Consider the following 12630-nt stretch of genomic DNA (forward strand, 5'->3'; position numbering starts at 1 on the left):
GGAAATTTTCTAAAAAATAAAAATAAAAATAAAAATAAATAAATAAAATATAAATAAATAAATAAACAACCTCCCTCCTTTTATCTCTAAATCTCTAAATCACCTAAAAATTAGCAAGGGAAATAACAAACATAAATTACCTCTACAAAGCCACAAGACAACTATAAACCAAAGCACAATATAAAAAGAAGGAAAGCAGTTGAATGGAATGGAAAATGGCCAGTGTCATCAGATAACTAACCCTGCTTTGCAAATGACACAGGCATACAAACTTCAAAAGATAGGTTTGAGGTAGAGCCAAGTAGCTGACCACTTACTAACCTAGCATACCCAAGACCCTGAGTTCAAGTCCCAGCACATCAAAATAATAAAGATCATCTCTAAAATGGATATTGTAGGTAAGGAAAGGGTATGAAAGATAGATTGGAAAAATCAGCATAAAAATAGTCCATTCAGCTGACCTTTCCTACCCTGTCAAACTCTGCTCCATAATGTCATCTGTCACATTTCTATCCCCAGGAAGGTATCTACAATCTTCAATTTCAAATTTAGAATGTCTGAAAATTTCTTACAATGATATTTACAAATCCATAGGACTATCAGGCCAATGACTTAGCAAGATGGATCAACAATCTACGGTTCAAATATGGCACCAAGAATTCCAAAATGATGCTTTTCACATTTTATTCTATTTTGATATTTTGTGAAATAAGCATAATTTTAAATTTTAAGAAGAGTTCTTTCTTCTGGAATTCTGGTTTAAAAACAAAACTAAAATACAAAAAGACTGTTTAAAAACTTTCACACAACATAAGCATAGCTTACAAACTGAAATATCTTTTAATCACAATATAAAACTATGCATCCTTTCTGTACTTCTATTTTTTTATTATTGTATAACTATATACCCTCCTTAACTGTGATTACAAGATATCTTTTGTAAAGTCAGAGAAGATGGGAGGAAATAAAAGAGGATCCCTTCTCCCTTTTAAAGACAAGATCTCTCTATGAAGCCCTGGCTGTCCTGGAACTCACTGAATAGATCAGGCTGGCCTTGAATTCACAAATCTGCCTGCTTTTGCTTCCTAAGTACCAGGATTAAAGGAAGGCACCACTATGCCAAGCCAGAATCCCTTATAATGTATCACTTTCTATTTAGAAAGCACAAGGCATGAAAAACAGCAATACAAACCTAAAACTGACATTCTTGCAAATATCAGAGAACACAGACTTACCATTTCAAGTCTTCTACTATGTGATATTAATAGAAAGAAGCAACAGAATGTTTTAGTTTCCTTTCATTAGTGTTATAGAGAGTACATTTCAAAAAAATTGCAAAATGCAATGATCATTAGGATTTTTGGTTAAATGAAATTTCTCATATTTTTACAGCAATGTAAACTGACATAAACATTTTAGATTCATTGATTCAAAATTACTGAAGGCTGACCTTCCAATAAATGCATAATTAAATCATGAAAATTCATTTAAGCAAAAGGCTAAATATTTGAATAATTAAAATTATATCATACAAATTATCTTATATGTCAACAAGCAATGTTTTTAATATTGTGGGTATTTTATAAAGTAAATATTAAAATATAGCATTAATCTCAGAGTAGTTACAATTTAAATGTACTTATTATACCATTTAAGTGATAAGTATGCTAATTAACCTAATATGATCACTACTCAATGTGGACATAAACCAAAACATCACACTGTATGTTACAAATGAGTATAAACATTATGTACAAATCAAAAATTGAACTAATTTTTTAAAAGAATACAAGTAGTTGACTATTTTGTAAAACCTCGTTTTCCTTGTTGTTTACTTCCTTCTTATATTCTTCTTCAAGGTGTTGGATTTTTTCATGATCTTCCTTTACTTTAAAAATAGAATAAATAAACCTTGTCTTAACACAATTGCATAACTTTTCCATTGCCTACAAAATTTAAAGATTACCCTTTCTTGTTTATCTCAAATTACACTAAACCTCAAAAGTTTCTAGTGAATTAAAACTAGTATTTTCTTCTGCCAGTTCTATTTACTAAAATAATAACTGTATACAGTTTCAAAGTTATACCTTAAAGTCCTATAGTTCTTATAAAAGCACTTACATAAAAATTTTATTCTTTATACTTACATAAAATAACAAATCTTATATATATATAATTTACCAAAAATATGTAAGTAAGGCAAAATTATGACTCTAAAATACTAAATACAGGCCATTATAAATATATCATAGAAAAGATGGTTTTAAAACCAAAAGAAATGTTAACATATATATTTCCTGCCACAATCAACAAGATTTTGAGGGGGGATTACAAAAGCAAAGACAACAAGAAATATAAACTAGTTGAAGGCATCAAATTAAAGGGATACAGATACTAACAAAAATCTAATAAAACATAAATAGCAGAAAAGCAACATGAAGGGGCTGGAGAGATGGCTCAGTGGTTAAGAGCATTGCCTGCTCTTCCAAGGGTCCTGAGTTCAATTCCCAGCAACCACATGGTGGCTCACAACCATCTGTAATGAGATCTGGTGCCCTCTTCTGGCCTGCAGGCATACACACAGACAGAATATTGTATACATAATAAATAATAAATATTTAAAAGAAAAGAAAGAAAAGCAACATGAAAAGTTAAATAGGAATCCTACACTTAAAATGCATCTCCAGTCTGGCATTCTCAGCTTGCCCACGAAGTTCCTCAAAAGCCAGTATCATTTTCTAAAATACAAAATTTAACTTTTAAATAAGAGACTTTTTAAAAACTTTTTTAAAACTTTGAAAATATTAATAAATTTTGCCCTATAATCACTGGATACAAATTCATACAACTTTGGAAACTGCAAACACTGTAATATAATGATTTACTAAAAAGATTTATGTCTATAGTGAAGCCAGTGTTATTGATACCTTAGCTAACAAAAATATCTGCTAACAAACTTTCAGCCTGAGTTTGATCCTTAGAATCCATATGGTAGAAAGAAAGAACCAACGCCAACCTCTACACACATCCTGTGGCAGGCATGCCTATACACATATACATACTATTTAAAGGTTTAATAACTATTTCTGAGAAATCCATAGAACAAAAATGCCTCCAACCTGTAAGCCTCTTGCCAAAAGACAGATACTTCCTGAAATGCTTATTTATGAGACATAATTAGCCACGTTTTTACTTCCCTAAACAAGTTTGTTTGACTCATCTGCACCAGATATGCTTGTTGATCACATGCATATGCTTGTTGATCACATGCAGGCAGGTATAGTGAAAGATTCAACAGATCCATTATATCTGTAGCCTCGTCTACAAGAGCTAGTTCCAAGACAGGAACCAAAAAGCTACAGAGAAATCCTGTCTCCAAAAATCTAAAAAAAAAAAAAGAGAAGTTTTACTGTCCAGAAACTGACTTGCTAAAGGTGTCTCTTGTGTAACAACAAAGAGGCTTTTGTGAAGCTGTGAGGCAATCACTTCATCAGAGGCTGACTCCTCTGTTGTTGTTGCTGCTGCTGCTAGGCACTTAAACATGCTGGAGTGACTCTCCACAACTGAACTGAGTAACAAAGAATACTGACAGGAGGGAGTACATGGGCAGGAAAATATGTCAGGTTATATGCTTGCCCCTGATTCAATGTAGGCAGGAGGTACACAGGCAGGAAGTATATCAGCATGTGTGCTTACCTTGCTTGGACCTGGTAGGAAATACAGTGGCCTTATGGGTTCACCTTTTTAAGCTCAGCAAAATGTGGCTAGTCACCAATTCCTGGAAAACCAGGAATGACCTGGCCAGAGTCCATCAACCTGCTCAGTATTTAAATAAAGCTTGCTTCAAATTCGGTTTAAAATAGTGATCTTATTCTCACATGGTGGTATTAACATTTTCTGATGGCCTCAGCAAGATTCAGACCACCCACCCAAATTCTAAATTCTGAACTTCACTCTGAGAACTCCAGAGCTGGGAGGCAGCTTCAGGAGGCAAGTGCCTTGAGACATTCCAAGGCTTCAAGGCTGCATTCAGTTAACAGACTATCAGTATGAACTATTGTGCTTAGAATGCAGCAACTATAAAAAGTCTACTGGTGAGTCAATCTGGTCTGGTCTGTGGGATCTGGATCTGGAACCCCAATATTCTTCTGGCCAATGCAAATAATGTTACTCAACTGCCTGATTCTGCTTGGTTAGAAAGTTTTGTATGTGGATGGGTATGTATTTTCTGGTGTATACGCAAGTTTTGTTGCAAACATGGAACTCAGAATTATGAATGTGTTGTGGCCACCACATTCTGACTTGTTTTCTTTGAATATGTGAGCTTACTCTGCTAGCCACCCAGGCACATAATTTATCTCTAAGCTTTCTGGCCACTGAATCTAATATATTAGGGATTCAAATGTCTTTTAGATATGCATAATACTAAATATTGTTTTATGCTGTTCTATCTTATTGAGAATCTGGCTCTGGAATTGGATTATAGCTCACCCTTTCTTGGACAGAGGCATGCTTTTAAAGTCTCTATGTCCAGATCAAGAGCTGTGATAGGGAGAAAAGAGCAAGAAGAGCAGCTAAAAGGATTACTGGTATCATTTAATTGCCTAAAACCATTATATGAGCTTTCTGTATCTCAAGATTTCTAAGTTTATTGGGTATGGTTAAAAATCTATAGTATCTGATTGTTCTTTGGGCTGACAAGGGAGGGGGGACTTACTTGATTGGGGGAGGGGGAGGGAAAGGGGAGGCGGAGGTGGGGAAGAGACAGAAATCTTTAATAAATTAAAAAATCTATAGTATCTGTAATAAAAATTTAACTTAAAACTCATAATGTGGGGTGGACAGATTATCTATACATAGGTAATCTTAAAGGATCAATAAGTCATGATTCCATGTTGAGAGATAAGGAACACGTGGCCTGCCACCATCTATAAGCAACTACCTTTGCTAGGGTTGGAGAGGACAGATGGCATGTGACTTCACTGCCATCTTGATTAAACGTAACCCACATGGTGTGACCCAACCAAGGAGATAGAAAAAAGTCTCAACGATACTTTGGATTAGGATTAGGACAGGTAATTCCTGTCCCATCCTGAAAACAAGGTTAATGACAGACAAGACTTTAAAGCAATGCTTGTTTAATAAGGTATTAAAGCTGTACCTCTATGCATTCATATACAAGAACGTATCTTGCACTGGCAACCAAACTTTGTAACAGAAGAATCACCCAGGTAGTATTTGTTTTAAAGACATAAAGGGATCTTGGAGAACATCTGAGGCTTGCCAGTATGTAGCAGGGCTGGAGATCCTAAAAAAGTCCAGTCACAATTGGGGACCCTATTGGTTTTGGAGATGCCAGTACCATTTAATAGAAACACCAGTTACAATGAAATGGAGTCAGCTGGGACAAGAAGGTAAGCTATGTATGCAGCCAAAAGTGGGGCCATAGAGATGACCCAAGCTCCTTAAGAAAGCCCAAAAGATTGTAAATTAATCCCAGATATTTATTAAGCATTGAATTATTTGCACTGTTGGAGCTTGATTTTACCCTGTGCAGATTGTGGTTGTGCTCTTCCCTCTTGTGTATCTTCCCTCTTGAAATAAGAAAGGTACTTTATTTTTTGATATTGTAGGAACACACATTTGAGAAATTTTAAACTTTTTTAAAAAGAAACTTTGGAGTTTTACAGAAAAATTAAATTTAAAAAACTGGATACTTTTAAGAAACAGATTTTAAATTTAAGTTTGTACTCAACTTATAGGCTATGACACTTGAGAGTCGAAAGAACCTTCCATTGGGGTAGTCTAGACCTACTGCATGTCTTATGTTTACATTGAAATTGATAAACAATGGCAAAATTGTAGTTGTGAAATAGCAACAAAAATGATATTATGGTTGAGGTGGGGTCACCACAACACAGTGAACTGTGTCAAAGGGTCACAGCATTAGGAAGGTTGCAAACCACTGGCATAAAGAATGTCTCTCCTTACCTAAGGTCCATTCAGACTTAAGAATGTATGTCTAGCCTCCTTGTCTTTGCTAACTTTATTATGTCTTAACTATTTTAATAAACTGAGTAGTATAAACAGTTATATTCTGTAATGGTGTTCTTATAAAAGGATCAGAAAAGTTCCCAGTCTTTCTGTAAACTGTATTTATGAGTTAAAATCTTGTCTTGATATTAAAAAAAGCTACAATTCAGAAACTGTTACTTTTTAAAGCTAAACTTAACAGGAATAAGGCTATAAAATTCTAATCTTATAAAAGCTATTAACTTATTGTAAGCTGTTAAAGACAATTAAGACATGCAAGTTAATGGTCAGTCACCTTATAAAGTATCAAATTCTTGATGTGTTCAGAACTACTATACTTATAGTCATGCTAAGTACTAATGTAATTAATTAGAAAAAAATAAGCCTTATTTAGCTACCTGTATGTTTTCAAGGTTAAGCATAAAACAAGTAACATTTCTGTCCAATCTATGTATCAGGCTCTCTGGATAAGTAGGAAAAATGTTCATACTTTTTAACCCAAAGCTATAGCTTTGCTAGGACGCAAGGCATGAGTCTACTCCAGCTGTTATATAGATACCTGTTAGCTACTTTTTCTACAATGTGGATTCCAGTTCATATTAATGCTAATATATCTAAAACTTTTACCTTTTGGTAAACTAAAAAGTTCATGTATGTAAGCTTCAGAGAATCAAGGGAGTTGTAAGACTTGGATCCACCTCTCACTTGTCAAGTGGATTCCAGATAAGTGCAGCCTAAGTTTTTACCCCATCTGCCTATTCCTGAGAGTGGGATCTCTTTCCTGATCTTAGGACTCCTCTCCTCCCCAGTCACTAGGACCATGGGCCTGAAAGTTCCAAATGTAAGATTTTTCTTCAAGTTCCTAAATTTTAACTTCTGTCCCTAATCTATAACTATCTCAGCAGATTTTCATTTGGCTGACAGACACCATCCAGGAATCAGCTGCAGGCTGCTAACTGCTGAGTTCTGAATTTGCTGAAAGCTAATGTGAACCAGTTCAGTCAATGTGATTGTCCCTTGTCTCCAGCTGGGCAGTTAACCAGAATCTTCTGATAAACATCCCATTTCCTGATCCCACTCCCAGTTTCTGACTAGAATTTCAGCCTTCCTGAGCCCTGACAACAATATCCTAGCTTAAATGAAGCAGTTACAGAAGAGAATATGTCTCCTCCCCTTGTCCCCAGCAGGTTAAAAGTCTAAAGAAAACTAACTCCCTGGCATAAGGGACAATTGTCATACTAGGAAAATGGGCCCAAATCTATCAACAGGTAGATTCATTCACTGGAATATTTCTACAATATTATAGGACACTTCACCTGTTCTATGTAAAACAGAGCAGTCATTATATAACTTTAATAGAAAAATTGTTGTTTCTACACAAACTACTTGGGATTAATTACAGGAAATCTGACTGAAATATTACAAAACAGGAGGACCTGAAATGAAATAAATAACTGGCGACCATTCTCATTTCCAGGCTCTTCCTAGATAGTGACTCTGATGTCAGCCATTTCAGAGCCTTTGACCTTCTGTTTCTAATAATTCCTGTTGGCTCTTACTTCACTAATACCTAACTAAATTATAATTTCTGTCTGGGTATCATTAGGCTGACAGTTATTTGATCCCAATATAAAAAGGTGCCCAGCAGTATCAAGAATTTCACTCAGGAGGGTGTAATCTGAGAATCAAGTGGCTCCAACCCTTGCCCAAGGACAGATACTTCCTGAAATGCTGGAGGCTATTGTTTATGGGAGATAACAAGCCACGTGCTTTTGCTTAACTCCTCTGCACTGGAAGTGGTTGATCACAAGTAGGTAGGAGGAGGTACGTGGGCAGGAAATATGTCAGGATGTATGCTTGCCCCTGATTGGATATAAGCGAGAAGTATGAAGGCACACATCAGGATGTGTGCTTGTCCCTAATTGGACCTAGTGAGCAGTACAGTGGCCTTATAGATTTGCCTTTTTAAGCCTCTGCAAAACATAACTAGTCACCAATTCCTGGGAACCCTGAATTAAATCTGGCATTCCATTAGCCTGCCCAGTATGTAATTAAAGCTTGCTTCAAATTTAGCTTAAAATTGTGGTGGTGGTCTTATTCTCACCTAGTGGGCTTAACAATACAAATTATATGTATTTAACATTTTCTGTATAATTTTATATATATGTGTGTATGTGTGTGTATGCATGCATGTAAAAAGTAACATTTTCTGTATAATGTTATATATATGTATGTATGCATGTAAAAATATTATAGAATTCCTAATGTCACATAACAATGAACACCAGCAAAGTGAAATTAAAACTTTATTATCTTACCACATTTTAACATACAATAATCCATAAGGTTTTAAGGGGCTTACAAAAACAAATAATAGAATTAAAACTCTCAATAAAGACCTGCCTATACATTTTAAGTGTCTTTCTTCCCCACTAACGTGAGGCAGCCTCATAAGAATTCAAAACTAGCCAGGCGGTAGTGGCGCATGCCTTTAATCCCAGCACTCGGGAGGCAGAGGCAGGTGGATCTCTGTGAGTTCGAGGCCAACCTGGTCTACAAGAGCTAGTTCCAGGACAGGCTCCAAAGCTACAGAGAAACCCTGTCTCAAAAAACCAAAAAAAAAAAAAATTCAAAATTGTATTTACATCACCTGATAATATACATTTACTCAATATTCAATAAATTTTGCTTTACAGAAATCAAATTATTTTATTCATTCACTCGTCCACTAAATATTTACTGAGTGCCTATTATGTACCTGGAACTATTTTAGGCACTGAGGATATATACAAAACCCACTGTACTGAAAATTTTATATTGAGTATGACAAAAAATGTGCATACTATGGCAAACTACTGTGTGTCACGTCTGCCTGGCCTATAAGGTGAACAGGTTGGCTGTTTTACTCTCTGAACTTTAGGCAAGTTTTACCTATTAAAATACAAATGAAATATTACTAAAAAAGACCTATGTAGCTATCACTCTGCTCAGAAATTCTTCTATTTAAAATAATCATATTTTTATTAACACTTACCTCAATGTTATTATTTAGATCCACATAAACTTGTCTTGTTTCTTCCCGTTCATATTCATCTGTAATTATCATTAAAAACTTCAAAATTAAATTTTAAAACATAACATCAACAAAATAATACTTATAATATCTCATAAAAACATTAAAACATTTAAAATTCTTGTTTACAGCAGCATTGCTACAAATTATTGTACACCACAGTGTTACAAAAGCTCCACTACTAGATGAAATTTTTAAATTCTTCTATATTCTTATGGTATCAATGTCCTATGTATACTCTACTATTGGCCTTAAATGGAGTCATAAAATGTATCACTATACTATGCCTACCCCACAACATTATTTCCTATTATGGACATAGATTTGAGTTTAATTCTTGATTCAATGCCATGGTAGTTCCAGACATAAAAGGCTAGTCTTAAAATCACACTTGAAATGAATATTAACTGCAAACATATATACTTATTGATATTACCTTTCAAAAACAGAAAAATTAGCTACTACTTAAAAATGTCTGAGACATAATTCAACGATACCAAATTAATTTGAAAAACTTAAAAGGCAATTTCTCCTTCTGTTTCCACCATTAAATGAGTAATAAATTGATACATCCCATAAAATAAGAAAGACACCTACATTTATTTGTCTTTTCTGCAGATCTAGCACAGGTTTCCTTAAGCAGATTACACAAATGTCTTGTAGCATTATTCCTGGGGGGGGAAAAAAGGTTTTCCTAACTGTAATCTGGTCTCAAAGCTAAATGATACATGAACATTACAGACATATAGTTATAATTTTAGAGAAATTTTTAAAACATTGTATTTTGTATATACTGTATATCACATAGTAACATTTATATCAAGAAAAATAGAGACTACTATTGCCAAAATCATTTAGTAACTTCTTCGCTCTAAGTGACAACTGCTACCCAGTCTCTAGCAAGTTACTATTACTAACAATACCCTCTCAGAGAAAAGGTTCCAGATTTGTCTAGGATAAATAATGAGACAGGGTTAAACTTTTCATTTATTAATTACTCATAAACTGTTCTTGATGCCTCGTCCAAATTCTATTGCAGTACTACACTGTGACTAAAAGCAACTTGGAAAAAAGTTTGACTTGCATGTTCTGATCACAGTCAATCACTGATCAGATCAGGAAGCCAAGCAAGTGCAAAGGCAGGAAATATGAAGCAATACAGATTATTGGCTTGCTCCTCATGATTTGCTCAGCCTGCTTTTTTAATACAGGCCCAAGCATCTGCCCAGAAGGGCACTGCCCATAGTGGAAAGGCCCTCCCACATCAATGATCAATGAGGAAAATGTACCACAGACTTTCCCACAGTCTAATATGATAGAGGTAATTCCTTTAACCTTCACAACCAAAAGTAATTTCCTCAGCAGCTATCCATTGTGTGAATAAGATCTCTATTTGTATTAATTTACTAATATAAAGAACAATTTGGTTTAATTTTCCAACATACAGGTTTTTGGTACAAATGAATTATTACACGGACAAAAAAAAGGCATTTGACAAGGAAAAGCAGTTCCAAATTGGACTTACTCTATTTTACAAGTGTTATGCCTAAGGCAACAGTGACACAGAAAGATGGACAATATGCAAATGTAGTTTTAGATAATAAATTTTAGGCACTTTTTTGATTCCAAGAAATGATTCCTCCTGACACCTGACATTTTACAGAAAGAGAAGTTATTCATCATTAGCCAACTTGCTAAATCTAAAAAAGGTAGAATGGGTATATTTCCTCTTTCCACAGCACTCATGCCATGACCTGATGTTTTGGTTCTGGAAACCTGAGGTCCTGTAAGGACACACAGACACATATACAGAAAAGCTAGCATCAGGTAGACTGTGCTCACTCTGATGGAGCAATACCAACTATGTAACAATTGAGTTTATTGTGTATAACAGGAGGAACTAGCTAGGAGGACTCTGAGAGAGAGCAGTCTCAGGTTTTGATCATCCAGGAGGAAGAAGTTATAGTTATTAGTGTTTTAACACTGATCAATCATTCGCAAACACTCTTACTTTCACACAGTCAATGTTTTCTTTCAGACCAGAGGAAGACTTCACCCTGGGAAGGCTTTGCCACTCCCAAGGGTCTGAGGTTGTGCACATTTCAAACAATATACATTCATTCAGGATTTGATCCATTCGCTCCACAACCACTTGGGGCTTTCTTGGCTCCCCACAAATTCAGGCAGAAATTATTGTTATGCTACATACACAAAGAAAGTACTCAACAAATAAAAACTATTTCAATAATAAATTTGGAAGTAAAATTATTAAATTAATACTTACTCCTTTATTAAATCTTTATTTTCTTGAATTTCTTCTTCTAATTTCAAGCTTACTTTTTCATTTTCAAACTAATTTACAAAATTGAAAAAGTTAATTACATTTCCCTTTTTAAAAATCATTTAGTGTAATCATTAATCAGGTTTTCTTTACTAGCACTCTATAAGTTCTGTAAGATTATTTTCTTTCCACATAAAAGAAAATCTTTGAATTTTCCATAAAAATATGAGTTTCTTTAGAAGGTGGAATGTTATAAAATATTAGTTTGGGATGTGTTAATTTGTTTATGCTGTGGCACATTTGTTTAATGATGCAAAGATTGCTACATTCTTTTATGTTGCATTTGTTTAACTCTGTGAAACTGTGTTACTATTCCTGTCTAAAAAACCTAATTGGTCTAACAAAGAGCTGAATGGCCAATAGCAAGGCAGGAGAAAGGATAGGCTGGGCTGGCGGGCAGAGAAGACGAAAAGAGGGATCAAGAAGGAACAGCAAGATAAGGAGGAGGACTCCAGGGACCAGCCACCCAACTATACAGCAAGTCATGGAGTAAGAAGTAAAGGAAGTTACACAGAAATAGAGAAAGGTAGAAGCCCAGAGGCAAAAGATAGACAGAGTAATTTAAGAAAAGCTGTCAAGAAACAAGTAAAGCTAAAGCCAGGCATTGATAAGAAAAAATAACTCAAGTTAAGTCTCTCTGTGTAAAGAATCAAAGAGTAAAAAATGACCAACTACAACAGAAGCATAAGTATCAGGAGTTCAGGGCCAGCTTCAATGTATACAGTGGATCTGAAGCCAGTCTGAGCTAAACAAAATTAAATGCTATGTCAAGAAAAAGGAAGGGGGGTTGGCGAGTTGGCCCAGTGGTTAAGTGTTCTGACTGTCCACCCACTGAGATGGTGGGACTGATCTAATGGGAGCTAACCAAGGCCAGCTAGAATGGGACTGATGGAGCATGTGATCAAACCGGACTCTCTGAATGTGGCTGACGATGAGGGCTGACTGAGAAGCCAAGGACAATGGCACTGAGTTTTGATTCTACTGCATGGACTGGCCTTGTGGGAACCTAGTCTGTTTGGATGCTCACCTTCCTAGACCTGGATGGTGGGGGGAGGACCTTGGACTTCCCACAGGGCAGGGAACCCTGACTGCTCTTAGGACTGGAGAGGGAGGGGGAGAAGAGAGGAGAGAGGGGGAGGGAAATGGGAGAAGGGGAGGAGGTGGAAATTTGTAATAAATAAAT

At 35.4% G+C, this 12630-nt stretch overlaps 1 protein-coding gene across 1 annotated transcript in view; it reads right to left on the bottom strand.

The window, feature by feature from the left end:
* The window catches only part of Sycp1 (synaptonemal complex protein 1), an 82852-nt gene that overhangs the window by 66912 nt on the left and 3310 nt on the right, over positions 1–12630 (bottom strand). Inside the window, exons 4-8 of the mRNA XM_050157530.1 lie at positions 11391–11458; positions 9704–9777; positions 9068–9126; positions 2669–2738; positions 1815–1888 (exon numbers count right to left, since the gene is read on the bottom strand). Coding sequence (XP_050013487.1) covers positions 1815–1888; positions 2669–2738; positions 9068–9126; positions 9704–9777; positions 11391–11458 — 345 coding nt within the window. The remainder of the gene's footprint in view (positions 1–1814; positions 1889–2668; positions 2739–9067; positions 9127–9703; positions 9778–11390; positions 11459–12630) is intronic.

Source organism: Alexandromys fortis, unplaced genomic scaffold (assembly GCF_014885135.2).
Source record: "Alexandromys fortis isolate MF-2015 unplaced genomic scaffold, M_Fortis_MF-2015_v1.1 scaffold_78, whole genome shotgun sequence".
Taxonomy (NCBI): Eukaryota; Metazoa; Chordata; class Mammalia; order Rodentia; family Cricetidae; genus Alexandromys; species Alexandromys fortis.